The sequence below is a fragment of the Ursus americanus genome, chromosome 1 (genome assembly GCF_024610735.1).
Source record: "Ursus americanus isolate L20-20 chromosome 1, mUrsAme1.1.p, whole genome shotgun sequence".
NCBI classification, from domain to species: Eukaryota; Metazoa; Chordata; class Mammalia; order Carnivora; family Ursidae; genus Ursus; species Ursus americanus.
In genome coordinates this window covers 89,440,809-89,468,341 of record NC_142127.1, presented here as the reverse complement: position 1 = coordinate 89,468,341, position 27,533 = coordinate 89,440,809, and the positions used below count along the sequence as shown (strand labels likewise).

The 27,533-nt window shown below is 46.2% G+C and overlaps 1 protein-coding gene across 2 annotated transcripts in view; it reads right to left on the bottom strand.

Moving 5' to 3' along the window:
• Positions 1-24,148, bottom strand: part of CYP27A1 (cytochrome P450 family 27 subfamily A member 1) — a 35,391-nt gene extending 11,243 nt beyond the window's left edge. The window contains exons 1-2 of one of the 2 annotated variants that reach the window (XM_045777526.2): positions 23,364-23,495; positions 18,298-18,435 (exon numbers count right to left, since the gene is read on the bottom strand). Coding sequence is in view for 1 of the 2 variants with exons in the window: in XM_045777525.2 (XP_045633481.1) it covers positions 23,364-23,627 (264 nt within the window). In the remaining variant the exon portion in view is untranslated. Of the gene's footprint in view, positions 1-18,297; positions 18,436-23,363 lie in introns of both variants that reach the window. The other variant, XM_045777525.2, reaches the window with a different exon arrangement.
• Positions 24,149-27,533: the final 3,385 nt, after the last annotated feature.

Here is a 27,533-nt window from a genome sequence, read left to right as displayed (position 1 = left end):
AAATTTATATTGTTTAAGACACCCATATTTTGGTGTCTTATTATTATCTGTCATATTTTGTTATAGCAGCCAGAGAAGATTAATACAGAGCAACCAAAAGAATAAAACACTTAGGAATAAATTTAGCCAAGGAAGTGATACACTTGTACACTGACAGCTAAAAAACATTGCTGAAAGAAATTAAAGAACTAAATAAATGGAAAGATATCCCATGTTCATGGATAGGGAGACTTAATATTGTTAAGATGGGGTACTCCCCAAAGTCTACAAATGCAATCCAATCTTCACCAAAATGCCAATGACCTTTTCTGTAGAAATGGAAAAATCAATCCTAAAATTCACATGGAACTGCAAAAGGCCCTGACTAGCCAAAACACTATTGAAAAAGAAAAACAAAGTTGGAAGATTTACACTTCCTAATTTTAAAACTTACTACAAAGCTACAATCATCAAAACAGTGTGGTAGTAGCATAAGAATACACATAAAGACTGACAGATAAGAATTGACAGTCCAGGGGCGCCTGGGTGGCACAGTCATTAAGCGTCTGCCTTCGGCTCAGGGCGTGATCCTGGCGTTCCGGGATCGAGCCCCACATGAGGCTCCTCCACTAGGAGTCTGCTTCTTCCTCTCCCACTCACCCTGGTTGTGTTCCCTCTCTCGTTGGCTGTCTCTCTCTGTCAAATAAATAAATAAATAGATAAATCTTAAAAAAAAAAAAAAGAATTGACAGTCCACCATCTATGGTGAGTGGATTTTTGTAAAAAGTGCCAAGACCATTCAATAGAGAGAAAGAACAGTCTCCTCAACAAATGATTCTGGAACAACTAGATAACCAAGTGCCAAAGAATGAAGTTGGACTCCTACCTCACTTTATATACAAAAATTAACTCAAAATGAGTCAACAACCTAAATATACGAGTTAAAACTATAAAACTCTTAGAACAAAACATAGAGGCAAATCTTCATGACCTTGGATTTGTCAACGGATTCTTCAATTTGACACCAAAAGCATGAGCAATAAAAGAAAAATAAAAAATAATTAGGACTTCATAAAAACTTAAAATATTTGCACATCAAAAGATATTATCAAGAATGTGAAAAGACAATTAATAGAATGGGAGAAAATATTTGCAAATCATATGTCTGATGAGAGTTTGATATCCAGAATGTACAAAGAAGTCTTAAAAAACTCAACAATAAGAAGACAGCTCAATTTTAAAATGGACAAAGGACTTGACATTTCTCCAAAGAAGACATACAAATGGCCAATAAGCACATGAAAAGACATTCAACACCATTAGTCATTAAGGAAATGCAAATCAACACCACAGTAAGATACCATTTCACACTCACTAGGATGGCTTTAATCCAAAAAACAGAAAATAACAAGTTTTTGGTGAGCATGTGGAGAAATTGAAACCCTTGTACATCAGAATTGTAAAAATGGTGCAGATGCTATGGAAAACCATTTGGCAGGTCTCCAAAAAGTTAAACATTGAATTACCATATGATCCAGCAATTCCACTGCTAAATATATGCCCAAGAGAAATGAAAACATATGCTACAGGGCGACTTGGACACGAATGTTTATAGCAGCATTATTCATATTAGTTCAAAGGTGGAAACAACCCAAATGTCATCAGTTGATGAGTGGATAAGCGAATTGTGGTCTACACATACAATGGAATATTATTCGGTCATAAAAAGGAATAAAATATGATACATGCTACAACTTGATGAATCTTAAAAACATGTACTAAGTGAAAGAAGTCAGACACAAAAGGTCATTTATTTTATGATCCTTTTTTTTTTTAAAGTAAGTTCCACACCAGCATGGAGCCCAATGCAGGGCTTGAACTCACGACCCTGAACTCAAGACCTGAGCTGAGATCAAGAGTCAGACACTTAACCGACTGAGCCACCCAGGCACCCCTGTAGGATCCTTTTTATATGATTTACCTGGATAGGCAAATCCATAGAGACCGAGAGCAGATTAATGATTATCGAGGGGCAGTAGGAGAGAGGAATGAGGAGAGATTAATTGGTGACAGGGTGTTTACCTGGGGTATTGAAAAAGTTGAAAACTGAAATTAGGGCGAGGTAGTGGTTTTATAATATTGAGAATACACCTGAATGTCACTGAATTGTACACTTTAAAATGATTACTTGTATTATGTGATTTCCCCCTAAAACAAAACAGAACAAAAAGCCCAAAAGTTCGTGATACTTAAAACCTCCAGGGGTGCTTGGGTGGCTCAGTTGGTTAAGCGACTGGCTCTGGATCTCAGCTCCGGTCTTGATCTCAGGGTCATGAATTCAGGCCCCAGGCTGTGCTCCACACTGGGTATGGAACCTACTTAAAAAAAAAAAGTCTCCAGAGCCTCAGCAAGAACTTGCTATGCACAAAAAATAGCCCCTCAGAAAAGAGAGCGCAGAAAGAGGCTAAGGGATGTTGAGTTGGTTCTTCCTTGGCTCCAGGGTTTTCTCTCTTGTAGATCAAGGAGGAAAGAGAACCAGGGGCGCCTGGGTGGCACAGCGGTTAAGCGTCTGCCTTCGGCTCAGGGCGTGATCCCGGCATTCTGGGATCGAGCCCCACATCAGGCTCCTCTGAGAGCCTGCTTCTTCCTCTCCCACTCCCCCTGCTTGTGTTCCCTCTCTCGCTGGCTGTCTCTATCTCTGTCGAATAAATAAATAAAATCTTTAAAAAAAAAAAAAAGGAGGAAAGAGAACCAGACCAACTTTCCTTTCTGTGGTCAGCTCCTAACCCGGGATAAAGGATCAAGCTTTGAGGGGTATTTGTGGGTCTGTTTATTTGTTCCGGGAAGAACACAGGGGCAGAGTCTCTGAGAATGCCCTCTGTTGTGCAAAACTACTGTGTGTACAACTTTCCAAAAGGACAATTTGGCAGGTGAGACATATCAAATCCCCGAACAGAATCTTTTACACAACAGTTCCATTTTAGGGGTTTATTCTGCAGAACTAATTCAGGACGGGCATGATATGTAGTGATAGATATATTTGGGAAAGCTTTACACATACAAAAAATCTGAATACATAATGGTAAGGTCCAGCAAATTTGTATCATATGAAGCCGTATGTTAGAACACCATTCAGCCATTAAAAATTGTTATAGGCGTGTTTGTTGATAGAGAAAGGTATGCATATTTGTTCATTTATTTATTTATTCATTTTTAGATTTTTTATTTATTTGAGAGAGAGACAGCATGAGCAGGGAGAAGGGGCACAGGGAGAGGGAGAAGCAGACTCCCCACTGAGCAGAGAGCCCGACGTGGGGCTTGCTCGATCACAGGACCCTGAAATCATGACCTGAGCCGAAGGCAGTCACTTTTTTTTTTTTTAAGATTTTATTTATTTATTTGACACAGAGAGAGAGACAGCCAGCGAGAGAGGGAACACAAGCAGGGGGAGTGGGAGAGGAAGAAGAAGGCTCCCAGCGGGGGAGCCTGATGTGGGGCTTGATCCCAGAACGCCGGGATCATGACCTGAGCCAAGGCAGACGCTTAACGACTGAGCCACCCAGGCGCCCCCTGAAGGCAGTCACTTAACCAACTGAGCCATCTAGGCACCCCCATATTTATTTTTAATAAAGGGCAGGTTACAAAAGAGAGTATATGGTATGCTTTCATTTTGTAAAAAAATGTATATGTTGATGACACGTCGGGAGAAGTCTGGAAATCTATTCACCAAGGGTAAGCAAACAGGGATAATGCTTACTGATCACTAAGACCAGGTGTGCATTTATGTATTCATTTCACAAATATTTATCAAGCACCTATGTGTACAAGGTACTGTGACCTGTGCAGGGCTTGGGGATGATGGAAGCTTTGGATTTTCTTCTTTTTGTATCTTTATATCTTCTGATTTCTCTACAATAAACACGTGTTTGTGTGTACAGAATATTGTTTAATATCCTGCAAATTATGTCAGCCACGTCGAAATGACATTTTCTCCTACAGGTGGTCTGTAGTCATAAATAATTAGCACGTAACTCATATTTATGTGATTTTTTCCAAAAAACAAGAGTAATTTTTACAGGCAAAACGTGCCCGTTGCTGTCATGTGTTTTCATCTCGTCCACAGCCGGCAGGATCAGTGCAGGGATCAGGGACTGCCTGGCAGGAGACTGTTCCAGTTCCAGCTCCAACACTAACAGGCTTTGTCACTTTGTTGGATGACAGCTTCACTATGGCACCCTCCCGACCTTGCACGTATCCATGCACACAAAGGAGTCTTCGGGGCTCAATACCCTGTGACCCTCCCGGGACACCAGAGGACAGGAGGCCGACCAGGAGCCACCACGAGACCAGCACTTGCCTCCCTATGTCCCCTGGGAGGCCATCAGGAGACCGGCAGCTTCTCCTCTGGGCTCCAATGAGGTGCATACTTTCTGCCCCGCCCCCCTCAGGAAAGAGCTGTAAAATACAACCCCTCCCCCAGCTGCAATCTAGAAGGGGCACCTCCACCACTGGGTACCCCTTTTGCTTCGGGGTTGTCCTTTTGCACGTGTGGGGCAAGGATCTTGGGGAGCTGGCATTTTTGGCTTATTCTTTTCACTCCCCATGTAAGTAATGAACTGTCAAAATCTAAACGTGGCCTGTTATATCTTTACCAGAAAAATCAGTTACGTCTTGGCCTTGCCTTATCTAATGTGTGACCTGGACACATTTGGTGCTCAACATGGGGCTGGTAAAGTCCCTGTTAGAGGAGCGCCTGGGTGGCTCAGTCGTTGGGCATCTGCCTTCGGCTCAGGGTGTGATCCCCAGGGTCCTGGGATCGAGCCCCACATCGGGCTCCTCCACTGGGAGCCTGCATCTTCCTCTCCCACTCCCCCTGCTTGTGTTCCCTCTCTTGCTGGTTGTCTCTCTCTGTGTCAAATAAATAAATAAAATATTTTTTTAAAAAAAGTCCCTGTTAAAGAAGTGGGACCACTTGGTCAGGTTTGGAGATAAAGTAGAACCCATGATCTAGGAGCACATGCTCTGGGCAGGGAAGGGCCCTCCCACTGGCGGATGGCATGGGTCAGGGTAGGAGAGAGAAGGTGGAGGAGTAAGGGTCTTCCCACCGTCCTATCCAGCCTGTTAATAAAAGGCCACTGAAGAAGCACCTGCGTGGCTCAGTCACTTAGCCTTCCAACTCGTGATTTTGGCTCAGGTCCTGATCTCAAGGGTCATGAGATGGAGTCCCAGGGTGGGGTCCACGCTCAACTGGAAGTCTGCTTGAGCTCTCTCCCTCTGCCTCTCCCTTCACAACCCCCTCCTGCTCGCTCTTGCTCTCTTTCTCTCAAATAAGCAAATCTTTTTTTTTTTTAAGATTTTATTTATTTATTTGACAGAGATAGAGACAGCCAGCGAGAGAGGGAGCACAAGCAGGGGGAGTGGGAGAGGAAGAAGCAGGCTCATAGCGGAGGAGCCTGATGTGGGGCTCGATCCCATAACGCCGGGATCACGCCCTGAGCCAAAGGCAGACGGTTAATTGCTGTGCCACCCAGGCGCCCCATCAAATAAGCAAATCTTAAAAAAAAAAAAAAAAAAAAGGCCACTGAAAATTGAAATTAACCGCAAAGCTGCCCTTCTGTTGGAGCTGTCCCCCTGAGCTGCCCCTTCTCCCCCGACCTTCCAGCCACTGCCCACTGAAGTGCCTGAGTGAAACCCTTTGGTCTGTGTTTCTGTAAAAAGTGACTGATGGTTTGGGACAAGAATGGCAGCCAAGAGAGAACAAAAGGGAAAGGGATTCCGTGAGAGGTCCACGAGATGATTCCTCCTACAAACTTGCAAAATGTGTAACCGGTATTGAGACGTCTCCCTGACAGTGTTCCTAAAGTGTTAGGAACATTCCTCTGATGTCTCAACTTTTCATTGTATAATGACGTCTTGTTGGTTGGCAAGTGGAAGGGCTCAGTAGGAATGACTGGTAAGATTCAGAGTCCGCTTGCCAAGTAGTTTTGGAAACAATGTTGGTAGAGCGACAACATGGAATCCCTCTGGCAGCCAGAGAAAAACTGCGGTCTTTTACCAACTAAAAAGCGGTATATTCCTGGGGCGCCTGGGTGGTGCAGTCGTTAAGCGTCTGCCTTTGGCTCAGGGCGTGATCCCGGAGTCCTGGGATCAAGCCCCACATCAGACTCCTCCACTGGGAGCCTGCTTCTTCCTCTCCCACTCCCCCTGCTTGTGTTCCCTCTCTCGCTGGCTGTCTCTCTCCATCAAATAAATAAATAAAAATCTTTATAAAAAAAAAAAGGCGGTATATTCCTGATATAGAAGTTGCACCTGTGGGGTGCCTGGGTGGCTCCGTTGGTTAAGCGTCTGCCTTTGGCTCAGGCCATGATCCCGGGGGAGGGGGGTGGGGTCCTTGCTCAGGGGAGAGCCTGCTTCTCCCTCTCCCTCTGCCTGCCGCTCCCCCTGCTTGTGCTCTCTCTCTGTCTGTCAAATAAATAAATAAATAACATCTTAAAAAAAAAGAAAAGTTGCCCCTGCAAAAAGGAACCACAGCACCTGGGGTTTCACCCCATTGCTCCTGACAAATTGGCTTACATGGGTTTTTTAAACCCTCTTCACCAGCTGATGAGGTCACAGCATCCATTTAGGAAAAACACAGTGAGACCCCACAGGCCAGCTAGCGAAGTCTGCAACAGGATCCTGGCAGGCAGTAGCAGAGCCAGTGGATATGTTTAGTGACAAGGTGACAAGGGTCAATGACCATGGTCTCTGAGAGCCCCGGCTAGTTGTATTGGTTTTTAGAGCAAAAGGGGAGAGGGGCCCATAAAATGTTTAAAAAGCATTCCACAGTTGTTCCTTCCCCTTCTGTATCACCAAGGAAAGCAACACTGTTTCCATCGCACATGTGGCTGGGGCTGATGCCCTTTCATCAATGGCAGTCAGTTCCTCAGAGACATACTGAAGTCCCCTCTTACAATGAGCAGGAAAGGAGAAATTAGGGAACGATTTGGGCAAAAGCCTAATGGGACTCTGGAAGTTTGGTTGCACCAGGTAGCCGATGAGAAAGCCACACCAGTTCCGCCGGATGAGAAGGAATGGAAATCAACATGTCACCTAATGACCGACCCCATGCTTCTCAGACACCCTGGCCATGAGCACAAGCACCTTAGCTGATGGAGGAAGGACAGGTGAAGACCGATCAGGGTTTGTTGCAGTGGATCCTTCCATCCATAATAAACCATATGGGATGACTAGGGAGGAAACTGTAACTTCTCTTAGGGATACTGTAACCTCAGCTGGATTTATAATGGAAAACATGAGTGCCTGGATGAGCAGAGAGTCACTTACGGTTAGTTTGAGCTGTTTGTTCAATGGGCACCATCAGGCTTTAGAGAACAGTTAAATCTGCTCTTGCACCCCAAAGACAGGCTCTAGAAAACAATCCATCTCTGGGCAACAAACTTCCCAGAATGGAAGCCTAGACACAGAGGAAGGTCAATGCCCCTCGGGCTAAGGCGGGGGGTGTTACAGATTGAAATATGCCCTTCCCACAAATTCATATGTTGAAGTCCCAACACCCAGTACCTCAGAACGTGATCTTGTTTTGAGATAGAATAAAGAAGTAATCCAGTGAACACAAGGGTGTGCCCAAATCCAATATGACTGGTGTCCTAAGAAAAGGAAATTTGGATGCAGACGCACATGCATACAGGGAGAATGGCAGGTGAACATGAAGACTGTCTCCTGCCAGGCAAGAAAAGAGGCCTGGAAAAGATCCTCCCTGCACAGCCCTCAGAAGGAGCCCACCCTGCCAACACCTTGATTCAGGGCTTCAGTACATTTCTGTTGTTTAAGCTCCTCGGCTAGTGGTCCTTTTTAACGGTGGCCCTCGCAAACTAACACACAGGGACAACATAGGAACACAGGCATCCAGGGTGTAGGACCATATGGACCTGGTTATAATGCCAGGGTGACGCCAAAATGAAGACTGAGGGTTTGTCCAGAAAGGAAATTCTCTCTTGCTACAAGGCCATGAGATGGCTACAAACTGAAAGACCCAGGTTGTAACAGGGGAGAATCCCCAGTCGCCATTGGCACTTACTGTGGGAAAAACAGGACGAGGGCCAAGAGGATCAAGCCACCCTTGCTGAGGTCTATGCCGTTTGGAGCGGTGCTGATCCAGTGCCTCCACCCCCCCTCCCCAGATCTTACCCCTTCAAGAACAAACAGGACTAAGGCAGAGGCCCAAGTCCCTCCTGCCCTAAGGAGGACCAGGGTTCTTATTCATTCACTGGCTAAAATGTGTTCGGGACTTGATGGCAACCCAGGTTGTCAGAATTTTTCAGCCTTTTTTGGACTCCGGGGCACTAGTCATTGTGATGCTGAGAAATACCCATGGGCACAGCTGAGAAATCACTTCAGCTGGATTTGGAAGTGACTCTCAGACTGGACAATGGACTGATATAATTTTGTGGGCATATTAGCCAGGCCTTTTTAGAGAAATAGAACCACTGGCTGTATGTATATATAGAGAGAGATTTATTTTAAGGAATTGGCTCATGCAGTTGTGGGGGCTAGCAAGTCTGAAATTTATAGGGCAGGCCAGAAGGCTGGAAATTCCAGCAGGAGGTGAGGTTGCAGTCTTGAGTCTGAAGGCAGGCTGGAGGCAGAGTTCCTTCTTCTTCTGGGGACATTCAGTCTTTTCACTTAAGGCCATCAATTGATTTGACGAGGCCCACCCACATTATGGAGGGTAAACTGCTCTACTCAAGGGGTACTGATTTAAATGTTAACACACCTATAAAATACCTTCACAAAAATATCTAGACTAGCGTTTCACCAAATACCATAACCTAGCCAAGATGACACATAAAATTAACAATCCGTGGGTGAGCCTTTTTTGAGCAAATACACACTCCAATGGTTGTCATGGATACTACTGACTGTATTGTGTTAAGTATATCTAATGCTTCTCTACACTGTAAGGGATGTTCCCAGTGGGGAAACACCATGATTAGAACAGTGGTAGTGGGTCGAGTGGACCACCAGGAATCCACCTTTTTCTCTCAGCCCAGTCATGTGTTATCAATAATCAATAAATAGTATAGAATTCCAGGGAGAGGGAAGGGGTAGAAGGGAAGATCACCATCTTGATCAAAGAACTACTACAGACAAACACGATGCTTAAGAAAACAGTCAGGGGCACCTGGCTGGCTCAGTCCAAAGAGCTTGCGACACTTGATCTCGGGGTCATGGGTTCGAGCCCTGCCTTGGGTGTAGAGGTCATTTAAAATAAATAAATAAATAAATAAATAAATAAATAAATAAATAAATAAATAAATAAATAAATAAATGTATTAAAAAAAAAAAACCCGAACGACCCAACAGTACAGATCGCCCTTCCACCTGGGTCAACCCTCACGAGCCCTCTGAGCTACACGGGTCAATGTCTGACATGCAGACTGAGTTCTGCAGCAAAACGATGTGGTCACAGGATACTGGTTCTCCAGGGTCTTGGACGTGCCCTTGCCTGACGTCAGCTCCCGGAATACCCCACGTGAGAGACCGTTACTGGCTTGCTACCGAGAGCTGGTGCGCATGGAGAGGCCGACGCAGCAAAGCGCGGCTGTGCCTGGTATCCCCCTTGTGAGATGGGTCAGAGATGAGAACGCCAACAAAGTGGGTATGGCCTAACAAGAATCCCTTACTACGGGGCAGTGGTACATCTAGGGGCATCGTCCACCAGCCATTAAGTGGTTAGACAGCCCTGAGATGTGCTGATTCAGATGCAGGGTCTAGGCTAGCTCCTCAGATTTCTTAGGGGCCTCGCCACACTGATTTCTTTTTTTTTTTTTTTAAGATTTATTTATTTATTTATTAGACAGAGACAGCCAGCGAGAGAGGGAACACAAGCAGGGGGAGTGGGAGAGGAAGAAGCAGGCTCCTAGTGGAGGAGCCTCATGTGGGGCTCGATCCCAGAATGCCAGGATCACGCCCTGAGCCGAAGGCAGACGCCTAACAACTGCGTCACCCAGGCGCCCCCACACTGAGGTTCTTGACAAAGCCTGGGACTGGTTCATGGACAGATGAGCTAAGTTGGGGGCCACGGGGCATACTGGGCTGCTGCTGCTGTGTAGCCCCAAAGAAAATTGCTTACAACCATGCTCAGAAAAGAGAACATTCACTGTTCAACAGCCAAAGTTGTGAGCTGTGGTTCTTGTTCTGGAAAAGCCCTCCCAAAAATGCACCTTGCTACATTTTTCCCTTGGTTCCTGACAGTGTGGCTGGTGCTTGGCAGTGGAATGCCTGGATGAACAAGTCTCAGGCTCTCTGGGAAGGAACGTTATGGTAGCAGATCACACGAGACCCATAGCCTCTGTCCATGACCCAGGTGGATGCCCGTGGCAAAGGTTTCCTTGGATGAACATCAATGGAATCAGCAAGTGGACGGGACCTGTGATGCCCATGCAGGGACCCTAGCCACCTGGGTACACCATTGCACAGGGCATGGTAATCCATCTACAACTCAAGACTGGGCCTCCACACAGGCATAGTGACTCCAGCACGTGTAGCCAAGGAAGCCTGGCAAACATGTCCGGACTGCCCGCTAGACAGTCCAGTGGTAAAGGAAATGTGGGGCCACAGAGTGAGGGTTACCAGCCCTGGCCTGTCCTGGCACACGGACTGTACAGGTCCCCTACCATCCTCTCGAGAGGCATGGATAACCTGGAAGAGACCCAAGCCACATAATTAACTCTTCTCATTCCACCATTTTTCTTCCCACACCTACCCCTTGGAAAACCAAGGCTACTGGAATTTGCACGCAGCAAGAAGAGTCAGGGAGTGAACGAGTCCAGCTTGGTGTTTCTCTCGCCATCAGCTCTGTTTGCCGCTCTTGGGCAATAATAGATATTGATGATAATGGTCATGACTATGGGGTGACAACTCCTCAGACGGTCCTGCCGTGGGGGCTCGGAGATGTTCTAGAATGTAGTTGGTAGATAAGGAAGGAATGACCGCGGCACCTCATGAGAAACCAGGGCTCGTGTGAGAGTGAGACACAAAGACTGGGACAAAGAGGTGAAGCGATTGCTAGAAGAAATGGTCACACTGGTCACATGGTTGTAGAAAGAGGAATACTGCTGGCTTGTGGGAGATCAGGGGTCATCCTTTGGAAGTTGGAGGTGCAGGAGGGACTATTAATCTCTCTCTCTCTCTCTCAGCATCTGTCTACAGACAAGACAGCATCTAACTGACCTCTGGCCAATTTAACCCAGACTGCCACCACCCTCGACTTGACCACGGGCCGAACAGAACCTCAATCTAAAAACTCTTAGGAACTCCCCCAGAGACATTGATTTCAGAAATGGTCAGCTTCCAATAAAGATAACAGAACAAGATTAAGTTTCTGGACATGGATTTGGTCTCTGTAGCTTCATCCTGTTACCGTTGGCCCCTTTTGTTCATTTGTCACGGGCTGCTCTAAACTCGAGCACGGGTGGTAATGGGCAATCGTAATGGCCATGACTTCCTCGGGCTGGCTGAGGCGGGGCATGCACGGTTGCCGACACCTCTGGCTGCCCTTGGGTGCAGGCCTGGCCTCAGTAACAGGCCTAATCAGCCTCCAGGGAGGGGCGAGTGTGGTGACTCTCATCTGAAGTTATTCAAGATGAACGACCGATTTGGTATGAGCTCCTATCAGTAGAACTGGACTATTTATCTGGTGGGGTATTCACATCGCTGAGGATTCTCTCTCATATCTGGATATGTGAAAGGTCAGAGGAGAATTGTGGAGCTGCCCCGTACATATCCGTGCACGCGATGACTTGAGCCATACCTTATGAGTTTTGGCAGAACACTCTGCCATCTTCCTGGAATATGAGAGAATGTTCTATAAGGAGCTGCTATAAGGCTACCTCCTACTCACCTTCCTAATCTCCCCTGGGAGGTTGTCATGAAACAGTTTCTCATCACCTCCCAGGTTCTGAGGAACTGCTGGCTTTCTGCCCACCCCCACCCAGACAAGAGCCACAGAACAGAAATCCCCTTGGCTGTCGTCTAGAAGGAACAGCTCAGCAGCGGGGTACCCTGTAACTCACACTGCACTCATCTGGTGGGGAAAGCTTCAGTGTAGTCCTTCTGAATGCGTGGGACGAGGTTCAAGGGCAGCTGGTACTTTTGCCTGTTCATTCTTCCTTTCACTATGCAAGCAATAAAATGTCTACATCTAAAAGTGGCTTGGTGTATCTTTACCGATTAAATTAGGCCTTAGCTTTGCCTTTTCTTCTCTGACATTTCACCAGTTGAACAGGAGAACTGTACTATTAGTGGATCCCAAAGGTACACGGTGGCTAGCCATATGTTAAGGTCAATAACTCAAGGCAGGTCCTCATGGCCATTACCCACATTTGAGGCATAGTGCCTAGAATGTACTAATCCACTTCTAGCATGGGATGGTTACCTGGGCCGTGCAGACGGGCTGGGGGCGGGGACGATGCGCTCTGTGTACTATGTTGTACACAGACTCATTTTTTGCTGTTGCAAAGGGCCATAGCCTTCAGATTTTTAAAAGATCGGGGACCTAAACAAATTTAGGAAACTCAGCTTTGGGTTGTGATAGAGATTCGCTCCTTAACCAGATTCCAGTCACGCTCCCCCCGGCCCTCTTCTCAGCTAGGCCTCAGTGGCCGAGAAAGACTCGAACAGACCACCACAGTTTCTAACAGCTCAGAGCAGCATCCCTGGGACGACCTTCCTCCCTAGAAGAAAGACCTGCCTGAGAAAACTCAAGGTTGCCAAAAGAATTTCCTGTTTGTTCCAGTCAACACCTAAAACTGAGGCCCCTGTCTCCAGTCTCTGAGGAAATGTAGGAGTCCAACTTTGATAAGCACCGGTTAACAAACCAGATGAGTTTCATGTGGACCAACTGCCCCATTTCCTGCTTTTGTAATTTTGCATTTCCCTGACTCTGCTCAAGCCCCCACCATCCCGCTCCCCACTCCCTCACTCTCCTTCTAAAATGCCCGGTTACCCCCTCCCACACGCACAAACCAGAAGGGAGTTTATCTCTTTCCCCTCCTGTCACTCATCACTGAATAAAATCTGTTTTCACCACTCTAATGTCCACCACGCTTATCTTGGACAGTCCTGTGTACCTTGAAAACTCAAAAAGTAATACTGAGCCCCAAAGCGGAAACCACACAGACCTCCATCCACAGAGGGTTGAAGGACACATCGGGACGTAGCCCCACAGTGGAATATTAGTCAGCCCTGAAAAGGAGCAGAGTCCTGATACCGGCCACCACGTGGATGAACCATGAAAACAGGAGGCTAAGTGAAAGGAGCCTCTCACGGTAGACCACACAGTCAATGAGCCCGGTTATACGAAATAGCCAGAATAGGCAAATCCACAGAGAGAGAAAACAGATTCGTGGCTGCCAGGGGCTGACGAGGGAAGGGGGCCCAGGTGACACCACAGAGCACTGGGTTTCCTTCTGGGGCAATGAAAATATTCTAAAATTGATTAGTGACGGCTGCACAAGTCTGTGACTCTCCTAAAAGCCACGACATTGTTCAATGGGGTGGAAGATATGGCACGTGATTTTATCTCCATAAAGCTGTTACAAGAGACAAAAAAGAAAAGAAGAAAAAGAACATTAAAACCATCTCAAATCTCCCCTAGGAAAGACCGATACCACATCGCCATGGTCTATTTTCCTACTTGATGGCCTGTTCAGTTTACTGACTCGCGGACTCCACAGGGAGGCTCTTGGCACAGCAAAAAACCCCCAAGAAAACAGCAAATAAATAGCCCTGAGGACAAAAGCAAACTCACCAGCACCACGTACTGTTTTGCCAGTACCAACAAGCCTCCCCTACAGGTTGGTAGCCAGCAGCTGGAGAAACAGGAGAGAGGTGACTGTCGGCACGGGTCGCTCCTTTGCCTCCACTGACAGATGCGGCAGAAAGGAGGCCCACGTGGGGTCAGAGGTGAAGAGGAGCCCCGCTGGGACAGTCACGTCTCAGGCCTGTCAAAGTGTCATCAGGAATTTCTCCCCAACCCTGTCCCACAAGGGGAATTCACATTTCCGAGAGACAGAAGGTGCTAAATGATTAACGGCATTCCCCGGTTCTCCTTGCTCTCAACCTGGCCTTGAATGACCCCCAAGACCAGACCAAGCCCGTGGCTCCACGTGGACTTGGGATGAGCAGCGTTACTTGTATTTTTTATTATGAATATTTTAATGTGGACAGTTAAAGAAAATAACGTTATAAATACACACGTACCCACCCACCAAAATTAAGAACTGGTACTACTTGTCATAGTTGCTTCAAACCTTTTTCAAAAATGAAAACACTTAAAAAAGAAAAGAAAACATTTCAAAGTCTCCTTATCCTTCCCTTCACACTCCCTTCCCAGAACAACCACTATCCTGAATTTGAAATGTATCCTTCCTGTCAATGTTTATATAATTTCACTACATCTCTATGTGTCCAGTGACAGCCTAGAGTATTTTTGTGTGGTTTTCAATTTACAGAAACAGTATTCTACTGGACCTATTGTTCTATAGTCAACCTTGTTTTTGAGTTCTATGCCGATACATTAAAAGCTTGCGCATTCATTATGACTGTCGTATATTGTCCCATTGTAGGACTGTATCACAATTTCTTTAACCTACTCATGGGCATTGAACGTGGTTCTGAATTTTTGATTTGACAACCAAAGCTGCAAAAAAAAAAAATGTGGTGCATGTGTGCAGCCATTACTGCAGTAATCACAAAAATGTCTGTTTTTATGCCAGAAGACAGAACTGTCTTAAGTCACCAAGACATGTACTGGACCACAGGCCGTAAGAATTTCCCTTGGACTTAGGACTCTAGACAAACAATGGGCTGAGGGGAGAGGGTGATCCAAGAAAAGGCACTGCCTGGGACGCCCTCAGAGGGGCTGTCGGGGCAACAGAAGCACCGCCCACCCGCCACCTGCAGCCCTCACCCACCCAGAGGCAAACTGCGGTGTGCTGAGCGCACTTTGCCTGCACACTGGGCTGGTCACAGGCAGAATGAGTATTCCACGAACAAGGACTGTGCCTTCAGCAGTGGACGCGGAACTGGAAAGAGGATGGAGCACAGAGGTGGAAATCGAAAGTAAGGACCCGGAGCCTGTACCCAAACAAGGTACAGGAGGAAGGGCCATCAGAGGACCTCAAAACATTATGGTTGACCAGGAAGCACGTGGTCAGCCACGCATTTATCTCCTGCTTTCCAATCTTTGGCTGTTGTTGTTGTTGTCTTTTATTGTAATAGGTAATTTCATTGTCACAGGGAAAACCTGGGGGAGGTCCAGAGCAGTCCTGCAATAAAAGACAAGATTTCCTCCTAACTCTCGTCTCCAACACCAAGACCCCACACAGAGGCAACCATCATTACCAAGTTCTTATGCATCTTCCCAGAGAGATTTTATGCACTTACTAAACATATATATGTATAATGTAGTTTTGTGCCTTACTTTCTTCCCATCTCTTAGCAGACAACTCGTATTAATACACACAGAGCTGCAGTCTGTTTCAGCAGTTGCATAAAATTCCATCGTATGAAGATACTATAATCAATTAGTCCCTTACTGGGACATGTACGTCATTCCAATCTTTCCCAATCAGAAATACTGCTACCTTGACTCGGTATTCTCTTTGACCACAGAATTTTATCTGTAAAAATTCTAACAGTGCAGTTGCTAAGTTAGTATGATTCCCACTTTTGACCTTAATATCTGGTTTCAAATTTCCCATCCCTGAGGCTTCAAAGCCATCCACCCAATTTGGCCATAGTCTCAAGGACAACCTATCATGTCTGCCAGATGACACTGAGGGCCAAATAACGGTAACTAGAGGATAATCTCTGAAAGGCTGGATGGGAACAGGAGTCCTGGGGCAGAAAACCCACCTAATCAATGGTATTAGCCAACCTGAAGAAAGAATGTGTTAACAGAATGGGAGCGGCCATTATAAAACCCAGAAGAGGGGAGCCAAGCAGCAAGAATTTGGCAGCATTCATCTCTCAAGAGAGATACTTAATCTAATGGACAGGCACCAGAGATGTACATTCAACCAGGTTTCTCCAAAGCCTAGATGAAACTTCCTTCCATAGGATTCTACTCCTTTCATTCTGGGGTCTCCACACACAAGCAGTCTACTAATGGAATGACTATATTCTCTCCCTAGGTACCTGGACCCTAGGAAAAGGATGTGGCGGATTAAAGATGGCCAAAGATTTGTCGACACCCTTCCCATTAAGAGGCGAGGTCTATGTCTTCCCCTCTAGAATCTGGGTGGGCTCTGTAACTGTTTTGATGGGTAGAATACAGTCGAAATGACGCTTGCCAGTTTTTAGGTCCAGGCCTTAAGAAACTGGCAACGTTCACTTCCTATCCCTTGGAAAGTCACTTTGAGGGAAGCCAGTACCCTGCAAGAAGTCTGACCATCCAGAGACCACACTGTGAGGAAGCCCAGGCTAGCCACATGGAAACAGAGAAGGAGAGATACTCAGCTGCTGTGGCCAAACCAGTCCAGGCACCAAACATGCGTTTGAAGAAACTACCTTGGAAATTCCAGGCTCAGGAGTCATGACGTGGGGAAAAACTGAGGAAGCCAGCCAAAAGCCAGGCCCGAGGCCCGGAAACATGGCCCCACTCGAGCCATCCCAGCCATTGCCAGCCATTCGAACTGAAGCCCCCTTACACTGTGAAGCTGAGATAAGTCAATTCCGATGCTCAAATTCCTGACCCCCAAAATCAGGAGTAACAAAATGCTGTTTAAGCCATTATGTTTTGGGGCAGGTTGTTACATAGCAATAGATGACTAGAATATGAGGTTTCTGTGTGATGGAGTATTAGGGTCCCCAAGAGGGCCAGCTTCTCCAGGAAATAAACATGTGGGCGCTCCGGTCCACAATTTGTTTCTGTCTGTTTGGCCAATGCTGGTCAGCCCCTAATAGTCATCCCATGCTGAATGTGCTGATAAAATTTAGTTTCTGAACTTGAAAAGCTGAGACCTGAAGGGTCGGGCTTACTCCATCTGCCCACCGCCCTCACCATCTCTTCTTCGCTCCATCTAATGTCGCACAACTCAGACCGAAGAGCTGAGGAGAGCCTCACAAACTTCACCACCAGGTGCAGCCACTGCTCGGTGTCCCTCACAGTCCTTTGGCTGCTACGTGAAATTTATTATTTTTTATTTTTTACTTTTTTTAGAGAGAGAGAGAAAGAGCAGGGAGGAGCAGAGAGAGAAAAGGAATCTCAAGCAGGCTCCACGCCCAGCACAGAGCCCAATGTGGGGCTCCATCTCACGACCCTGAGATCATGACCTCGGCCGAAGTTAAGAGTTGGACGCTTAACCAACTGAGCCACCCAGGTGCCCCTGAAATTTATTTTTCATTAAACATTGCTGAGAACTTTTCCTGTACCCAGGACTGTGTCTGGCACTGGGAGACTCAGAGGTGGGAAAGACATAGGCCCGGCCCTCAGAATTTATGAGCCCAGCTTCTAAGCCATGTGAACAGGTGATGGTATAAAACATGAGCACCTGAATATATAAGACAAATATTAATAGACCTAAAGGGAGAAATAGGCAGTGATACAATAATAGGAGGGGACTTTGATAACCCCCCGGACAGATCATCGAGACAGAAAATAGATAAGGATATATTGGCCTTAAATGACACAACAGACCAGACGGACTTATTGGACATATACCGAACATTCCATCCAAACACAACAGAATACACATTCTTCTCAAGTGCACATGGAACATTCTCCAGGAGAGATCACATGATAGGCCACAAAACAAGTCTTAACAAATTTAAGAAGATTAAAATCTTATCAAGCATCTTTTGTCACTACAAGGGTATAAAATTAGAAATCAATGATCAAAAAAAAACCTGGAAAATTCACAAAAATGCAGAGATTAAACAACAGGCTACTGAATAACCAAGAAGAAACCAAAAGAGAAAATAAAAAACACCTAAGGACAAATGAAAATGGAAATACAGCATGCTAAAACTTAAAAGAGGAGGGGGTGCTTGGGAAAAGGAGGCCGGGGCCTCGAATGTCCCTGTAAGGAGTTAAAAGCTGATTCCCCAGGCCCTGTGGGGATTCCTGAGCAGGGGAACCACACATGCTTTTAGGGACACAGACACGGCAGTGATGCATGCATAAATTACAGGGGCAGACTGCGCAGCACGGGAGACCGAGCAGGAGGGGGCGCCCGGGCACCATTCCTTCCCACAGTCCCCACGGGGCTGCTCCTGCTGCTGGCCGAGCCACAGCCAAGCAAGGAGGCTGACCTGGCGCTGGAGCGGCCGGAGCTGCTGGAGCTGGACACGACATCCTCTGCGTTGGGCAGGACAAAGCCCGCCAGGTGCAGAAGGTCACGGATCATCTGGCCTTTGATGCTGACGTCCAGTGGAGAATGCGAATGCAGGCTTCAGGGAAAGGATGGAAAGAAAGGTAAAAGCCAGAATGTATGGGATGCAGCAAAAGCGATTCTAAGAGAGAAATTCATGGTGATAGAAGCTTATGTCCAGAAACAAGAACGATCTCAAATAAACAACCTAACTTTACACCTTCAGGAACTAGAAAAAGAACGACACACTAACCCCTAAGTTAGCGGAAGGAAGAAAACAACAAAGATCAGGATGGAAATAAATAAAATAGAGCCTAAAAAGACAACGGAAAGTATCAATGGAAACAATCCGCCTCACAAATGGGCAGAAGATCCGAGTAGACATTTCTCCAAAGAAGACATCCAGATGGCCAACGGGGACAGGAAAAGACGCTCAACATCACTCATCATCAGGGAAATGCAAATCAAACCACAATGAGATAGCATCTCACACCTGCTAGAATGAACCTCAAAAGGACGAGAGATGACAAGCGTTGGCAAGGACGTGGAGAAAAGGGAACCCTCGCGCCCTGTCGGTGGGAATGCAAACTGGTGCAACCCTGTGGAAGTGTACGGAGGTTCCTCAAAAAATCAAAAATAGATTACCCTGTAATCCAGCAATTTCACTCTGGGTATTTATCTAAAGAAAACAAAAATAGTAACCAAAAAGATCTATGCACCCATGTTCACGGCAGCATTACTTACAAGAGCCAAGTCCTGGAAGCAATGTAAGTGTCTGCTGATGGATGAACTGATACAGAAATTATGGTGTATATTGGGGCACCTGGGTGGCACAGCAGTTAGGCGTCTGCCTTCAGCTCAGGGCATGATCCCGGCGTTACGGGATCGAGCTCCACATCAGGCTCCTCCGCTATGAGCCTGCTTCTTCCTCTCCCACTCCCCCTGCTTGTGTTCCCTCTCTCGCTGGTTGTCTCTATCTCTGTCGAATAAATAAATAAAATCTTTTAAAAAAAAGAAATTATGGTGTATATACAATGGAATATTATTCAGCCACACGAGAGAAAGTCATCTTGACATTTATGACAACATCGATGGACCTCGAGGGCATTATGCTAAGTGAAGTAAGTCAGAGAAAGACAAATATTGACTGATCTCTCTTCCACGCAGAATCTAAAACAAAACAAACAAAACCGAATTCATAGATACACAGAACAGACTGGTGGCTGCCAGAGGGGGCAGGTGGGAGGGGGCGGAACGGGTGAAGGGGGTCAAAAGATACAATTTTCCAGATACAAAATAAAAAAAGTCCTGGGGATGTAACATTCAGCCTGGTGACTATAATTATTAATGCAGTATTGTATATTTGAACGTTTCCAAGACAGTAGATCTTAGAGTTCTCATCACAAGAAAAAAAATGTGTAATTATGAAAAAAAGAGAGAGAAACATGCATGTGAAATGACAGTTACGTGCACAGGGCAGTGTGGGGCCCACAGTAAGACCTACAGAGTACATAACTGGTCTCATCATTCTCTGGGCCGACCTCTTTCAAAGAAATCACTTTAATATAAATCTCCATACAAATTCAATGGATGTTCACATTTCATTTTTCTAGCACTCTTGGTATTATTTTAGTTAAGAAAGAGAAGGGAACTGCATGTATGGACTAGCATGATTTTCACATGTCCCAATCCCCACTCCACCCCTTAAGTCCTACGACGCTTCTCTGAGCTGATTTTATTATTTTTGTGCGTGATACAGTTTTCGACAACTGACGGTACAGGGGATATTATGATAAGCCGCCCCTATAGCAACTCCACTCCTCTGCCTTGTGCAATCCTCACCTGGCTTAGGTGGGAGGGACCCCAAGCCCCGCTTTAGGGGCGAGCCTGCACGTGTCTAAGCTACTTAGAGTTTGCCCCTGGCCACTATGATGGGTTCAGAGGCGGACAATTAACCCAGGTCATCTAACTTCCGCAAGACAGCATAGCTACCAGAACTGCAGAAAAACAAAACTATAGCTTTGATGATCTCATGAGGCCCCAGAGCAAACTCTATAGCTGAAGGGTATCCAACTATTACACTTTTGGGTTCTGTGAGCCAATAAAGCTCCTCGAAGCCAGTGTGAGTGGCAACCAAATAAATTTGAACTCATGCACAGGAGGTCACTGAAATGTATACTCTTTCTCAACAGGGGTATTGGCTGGGCTTTAGGGATGGGCAGCTCTCAGCTCTTTATTAACTCACACCAGCCACATGTAGCAGGAAGGGCTAATATATTTTCCATCGATGCCCCGGGAAGGTTCATGCGACTCCAGATCTCTGGGATACGAGGGCTGGAGCCAGGCGGCTCTCCTCAATCCTAGCCCTGGCTGCTCCTTTAAAAGGTTACACATGGTTCATTCCCCCTTCTGTTTACCCCCCCGCTTCATTCTTCCCTTCCTTCTCCTACCGATCTTCCTATTTCTTACGTTCCATAAATGAGTGAAACCATATGATATTTGTCTTTCTCTGCTTGACTTATTTCACTTAGCATAATCTCCTCCAGTCCTGTTCATGTTGCTGCAAATGTTGGGTAATTGTTCCTTCTGATGGCTGAGTAATATTCCATTGTATATATGGACCACATCTTCTTAATCCAGTCATCTGTTGAAGGGCATCTCGGCTCCTTCCACAATTTAGGTATTGTTGTCATTGCTGCTATGAACATTGGGGTGCTTCAAAGGGGACGGGGTGGGGGATTGGGATAGGCCAGTGATGGGTATTAAGGAGGGCACGTACTGCATGGAGCACTGGGTGTTATACACAAATAATGAATCATGGAACATTGCATCAAAAACTGGGGATGTACTGTATGGTGACTAATATAACAAAATAAAAATTATTAAAAAAATAAAGTATAACTTGAAAAATAAAATAAAAGGCTACACATGCCTGGGCTCTTGGGTGGCTCAGTCGGTTAAGCAGACGACTCTGGATTTATTTCTAGGAATCCATCTCAAAGAAAGAGTAAACGGGGTGCCAGGGTGGCTCAGGTGGTTAAGCGTCTGACTCTCGATTTCAGCTCAGGTCATGATCTGAGGGTCGTGAGATCGAGCCCCACGTTGGGCTCTGCGCTCAGCATGGTGTCTGCTTGAGAGTCTCTCTCTTCCTCTCCCTCTGCCTCTCCCCTGGCTCTCCCTCTCTCTCAAGGAAATAAATAAATAAAATAAAAGGCTACACATTCCTGGCTTTCTCCTGCTTCCTCCTCCATCTTCTAGGAGGGTCTAAAATTTCTTTGGTAGTTACTGCTCCAGAGATAATCCTAGGCAAAACTTTCCAGTAAACATTCACTAAGAAGTGATGAGAAATCCTTAGTCACCACCCTCGGGGCATTCCCTGTGCCACTCATATTTCCGGAGGTTAAATCAAGTAAGAAAAGTTTACAGGACTCTGGTTTCTTGGTTTTACTTGGTTTCTTGAAGCTGAGCCCGGAAGGAATGATTTTGTAACCATCTCTGAGTGCCTTGGGAGCTGCCCACCAAGTCTTGGAAACAGGAGCTACCAGGGAAGGGCCCAGAAGACAGCAGCAGCCCGATTGGGTGCAGAAGATGCAGGTGCATGGAAACTGGTCAGGTTAGTGCTTCAAAGCCTCAGAGTCATTTCCCCCCTCACCCTCAACTCGTGGTCCAGCTTGGTCTGGAGGGTGGCTCAGATACGTCCCACCCGAGCCTTTGTCCCCTGAGGTCCTCCCTACCTCTCATGTCTGGCCCATCCTACTGCACACACCATAACCTGGACAGTGTCCCTTGAAGGCAATCTTCACCCCATGCCTGCTCGAGGGCCCACGGCAGCCCCTCAGAGGAACTAGGGCCCTCAGGCTGACCCGGAAGGCCCTCCTCAAAGGCCTGTCCTATCCCCAGTGCCCACAGCTCCTCTGAGTTTTTGACTACTGACCAGCACGGCTACATGGTACCAGCCTGCTCACCAGACCAGCCAAAGGCTTGCCTGTTCCTCTTACCAATCACTGATAACCACACATGTGCCGAGAGGACAGATGAATCAAAGGTCCCACTCGGCCCCCAACCCTGGACAGGCTTCCCCTCTCAGGGCACTCAAGTTCTCTTTCTGAAATTAGCTGTTTATTGACTTGTTCATACCCCTGTCCTCCTTCTTTCCCCAAAGGAGCATATAAACCCTGGGGTGTAAGCTTCCAACTAAGCATATAAGCCATGAGGGCATTGGCCACCTTTCAATGAATCCCAGCACTTGGAAAAAGGCCTGGGGCAGAGTAGATGGGTTTATCCTTAGTAATAGTCATTAGGAAGCCAGATCCCAGATGAATCTCTTCAGTTCATTTCCTAAAACCTCTCCAACTAAACCCACGTTGGGTTTTCCGGTCTCTGTTGGTGGACAGTGGGATATCCATCCATCCCTGCCTCAGTGTTCCACTGGATAAACTCTTCTTACTGGACACTGATTCCTTAGTAACAACAACAACAAATGCACCTTTTCCTTAACGTCTATGACTGCTTTCACTCCCTGAGAAGTGACATTTTTCTTTCTATGGAAAAACCTATCTTGCAAATTGCTGGATGCCTGTAATCCTCCCCGAAGCCACTTCCTTTGGAAGAAGTCTGTGGTAGCCAACATTGTCCCAGAATTAACTAGTGGTTCTACCCCATCTGGCAGCTTGGACGATGGCATCTGTCATTCTGTTACCAAGACAGTTCCAGCCTCTCTCAAGCTCCGTTCGTTTTGAACCTGGCCCCCCAAGTCACCGCCTCCCTGGTGCCCTCCCAGTGCATACCCCTCCTGGACCTGTTCATTTCAGTCCAAAGGCTTCTGTGCACTCTTCACACAGAAGCCCTACAGATGTCCAGTCTGTGACCCTAGCTCCAGTGGGTCCTGAGCTAAATCCTCGTGTCCTTCACTTTTTTATCCAACATCTCTCCATCTCCAGCTTCTCTGTCCTGGTGCTCACCCCACCCCCACCCCCGCGGGCGCCGAACCCCCCCCCCCCCCCGTACCTGGAGCTTGTGTAACCGCAGAACGTATCCTCGCACTAGCAGCTGGAATAAGAAACGCAGCTGCCCTGGCCCTGGAACCTCCTCCAGGGTCCGCAGCCTCCGGTCGCCAGGCCCGTTTCCAGGAGTCTCGGCGGTAACCGGGACCGCGGCGGGGATCGCGGCCTTGGCTCTGGCCCCGTGTGGGCAGAAGCCAGGGGGGGCCACCCGCGTCCCCAGCAGCGCCCACCGCAGCCTCGCGCCCCGCAGCGCAGCCATGCGATCCATGGCCCGCGCCGCTGCGCCTTTGCACGGCGAGTGAAGAGCGTCTGGAACCCGCTCAGAGATCGATCCGGAGGGGCGGGTTCAAGGGCGCCAGAGGCCGGGGCTGGGCCGGGCGAAGGCCGGCCAGGCCCCTTACTGTTCACTTTTCCTCGCGGTCCTCAGTCTCTCCAACGGGACCTAACGAACACACAGAAGCCACCTCCTCCAGCCGTAAGCCTGGGGCCCGGGCCAGGCGCCGGCCAATGCCGGGGCAGAGGATGAACCCCGGGATTTATCGAGACCCCCAGAGCGCCGATCGCGGCCGCCTCTTCCGCGCGTCCCCACCTTGCACTTCCGCGGACTCGCAGCGAGAACCTGAAGTTCTTTGGTCTGTACTTTGATTCGCAGTACAGCAAAGTTCTCGGAAGCCCGGGCCGCTTCCAAGGCCAGGAAGCCCCAGCCAGCGAGCCTCGGGCCCTCGTCTGACCTGCAGGTTCGCCACCGCACAGCGCCCTCGCCCCAGCGGTCCTCGCTTCCCCGAGAGCAGGAACCGGCTGCTGAGATTTAACTGGCCTCTGGCTTTTCCTAATGCCACCCCCCCCCCCCCGCCCCAGCCCCGAGTTGATCCCGGAGCCTGAGCGTCCAGCGACGAGAGAAAAGAAAAACAAACAAACAAACAAAAAAGAACCCCAAAAAAACAAAGGAAGCAAATTAAGCAGAGCACAGCAAAGAAAAGAAAACCAGCCCCGTGTCCAAGGTCATCTGATTCCTGGGGGCTGACAAATTTAAATAATAGGGATTTGTTAATGCAATTCTCTTCCCTCCACGCTCCTAAGTCAGCTAAGGCAGGGCTTTTCAGACTGTACGTTGAGCCCGGATTTAGGGACTGCGACCAGAGGTTTTTTTTTTTTTTTTTTTTTTTTAGATTTTATTTATTTATTCGACAGAGATAGAGACAGCCAGCGAGAGAGGGAACACAAGCAGGGGGAGTGGGAGAGGAAGAAGCAGGCTCCTAGCGGAGGAGCCTGATGTGGGGCTCGATCCCATAAGGCCGGGAAGGCCGGGATGACGCCCTGAGCCGAAGGCAGACGCTTAACCGCTGTGCCACCCAGGCGCCCCAACGACCAGAGTTATTTTTTAAAAAGATGGAAAAGAATAAAAAAGTTCAGAAAATGCTGCCAAGAAGAAAGAGTAGTGTTTCGTGAATCCTTTGTCTCCTATATATTCAAAGTATATTGAAAAGTTATTTCTATTTCAAAAAGTTAAAAGCAGGATGGTAAAGCTTGTTCTAAGAACATTGGAAGAATTGCTATTTCTAAGCAGCCAGAGGGAGAAAGGGCATATTAGGTTCCAAGGGGCGACAATTAGAGGGTCAGTTAATGCGGCTAGGTGTGGATTTGCTTTTATTCATCCCACCTGGGGCCATAAGGGTTCTTAAATCTGTGACTGAAAATCTTTCATCAGTTTGGGAGTTTTTCAGACATTATCTGTTCAAACATTTCTTCTATCGCAGTCCTTTTTTAAGACTCCAGATTATACCTGTGTTAGACCTTCTGGCAGATCCTTCCTGTCTCTTACCCTCTCTTACGCATTTTTTTTTTAATTTTTGTTTTTTTAAGCAGGCCCCACACCCAGGTGGAGCCCCAGGTGGGGCTTGAACTCAGGACCCTGAGATCAAGACCTGAGCTGAGATCAAGTGTAGAGGTCCCTTAAGCAACTGAGCCCCCCAGGTGTCCCTCCTCCGCATTTTTTAAAATCCTCTTGTCTCTTCTAGCTCCTTAATTCTCTATTTGGCTGTGTCTAACCTGCTGTTAAATCTGTCCGTTGAATTCTTAATTTCAGCTATTGTATTTCTCAGTTTTTAATTTTGATTAGTTTTTTTCAAATCTATGTCCTTTTTTGGTATTTCTAGTTTTATGTCAGAATTCTTAGTTTTATCTTTTATTATCCCCTTATATTTTGTCAACATAGTTGTTTTAAGAATTATGGCTAATAACTCGAATATCTGGGTACTACGTGAGACGATTTCTATTGTCCTTTGTTTCTAGTGGTTTTGTTCATGTTGCCATCTTTCTTCCTGGGCCCGGTGCTTTTGATTGTGTGCCAGAAAAATGCATTCCTTAAGTTTCTGGGGAAGCTCATTTAAGCTTTAGGATGATTTCATTTTCCTCAGGCAAGATTTACTTTTGTTTCTGACAGTTGCCTGAAGGCATAAGCAACCCAGGATCAGCCTAATTCAATTTGGGAGTGAGTCTTTGAAGCCAAGCAGCAATTCTTTAGAAAGCCAGTCTAGTCCAGTCCTTAACCATTTTGGATCCCAACCAAAAGCTGGGTGTAAGAGATCATGGATTCCAGGGTTTCTTCACCCAGCGCTGTGAGGCTAAACAGCTCAGCCTCCTCTAAAAAAGGGAGGGTGCCTGGGTGGTTTAGTCGGTTAAAGCATCTTGGGTCCTGGGATCAAGTTCTGCATCAGGCTTCGCATTAGGCTCCCTGCTCAGTGGGGAGTCTGCTTCTTCCTGCTGCTTGTGTTCTCTCTCTCTCTCTCTCTCTCTCTCTCTGATAAATAAATAAAATCTTTAAAGGAAAAATAAAACACACAAAAATTAAAAAAAAGAAAAGAAAATGGGTAATACCACTAATAGGAAAGTGGTCCTTAATGCCTAACGTACCTCTCTCTGGGTTTCCGTCTTCTGGTTCTATTGTCTATTACCTTGTGTGTTCGCTGATGCTGATGCTTCAAGTAAATGCTTGATGTATTTGTAGTCATACAGCTTTTCTAGCTATCCTTAGAAAGAAAGTCTGATATCAACAGAAGTAGATATCAGATGTATGCTTTTATCTTTATTCTTTCCTCGCCCCCTCTGGATTCATTTTCTTGATATTTTATATTTTTTAAACTTTTTTTTAAAAGATTTTTATTTATTTATGTGACAGAGAGACAGCCAGAGAAGGAGGAAACACAGCAGGGGGAGTGGGAGAGGAAGAAGCAGGCTCCCAGCGGAGGAGCCTGATGTGGGACTCGATCTGGAATGCCAGGATCACGCCCTGAGACGAAGGCAGACGCTTTAACGACTGCACCACCCAGGTGCCCCTATATTTTTTAAACTTTTTAAAAAACTGACTGCTTAGTAAAATTTTCTGATTTCCCGATAAATGCTTTTAATGCTGTTAATTTTCACATGTTAAGGTGCTAGCCATTCCAGTAAGATTCAATACACATTCTCCCTTATTGTCATTCATGTCCCAATAGTTTGTAATTTCCATTTTGATTTTCTTTTTAATCTAAGAGTCATACGGAAAGGTGATTTTATTTTCTTGCAAATAGTTGCAGTTTTGTTTTTTGTTTTGAAAGGTTCCATTCTTTTGTTATTAATTTATAGTTGTTACATTGTGGTCAGAGTGTATATGTTCTGCTTTTTAGAATTACCTAAATGTTTTTATAGTCTAGTAATTGTTTCTTTTTCTGAACGTTCCATGTGTTTTTTTTTTAAATACTTATTCTCTGTTTATTAACTTAGTTTTGTTATTTAGATCCTCTATAACCTTACTTACTTTTGTCTACTTGGTTTGTTAACTTCTGAAAGAGGTATGCTTACGTATTCCCAAAATATTATGTATTTGTGGGCTCATCAAATTTTCTTGTATTCCTGACAGTTTTTGTTTTATATTTGGAAATCTGTTGTTAGATTTATAAACTATTCTTGACTATTATATATTCTTGATGTATAACACCTCTTATAAATCTGAGATATTAAATTGTTTTGGATTTAGTTTGGTTTTAATATTGTTACTCCTACTTTTTTTATTCATGTGTTTGCTATATCTTTATTCATCCCTCTATTTTCAGTTATTCTAAGTTATTTTGATTTAGAAGTATCTCTCATAAATACCATGTAGCTGGGTTTCTTCTTGCCCAGCAAGAGAATCTTT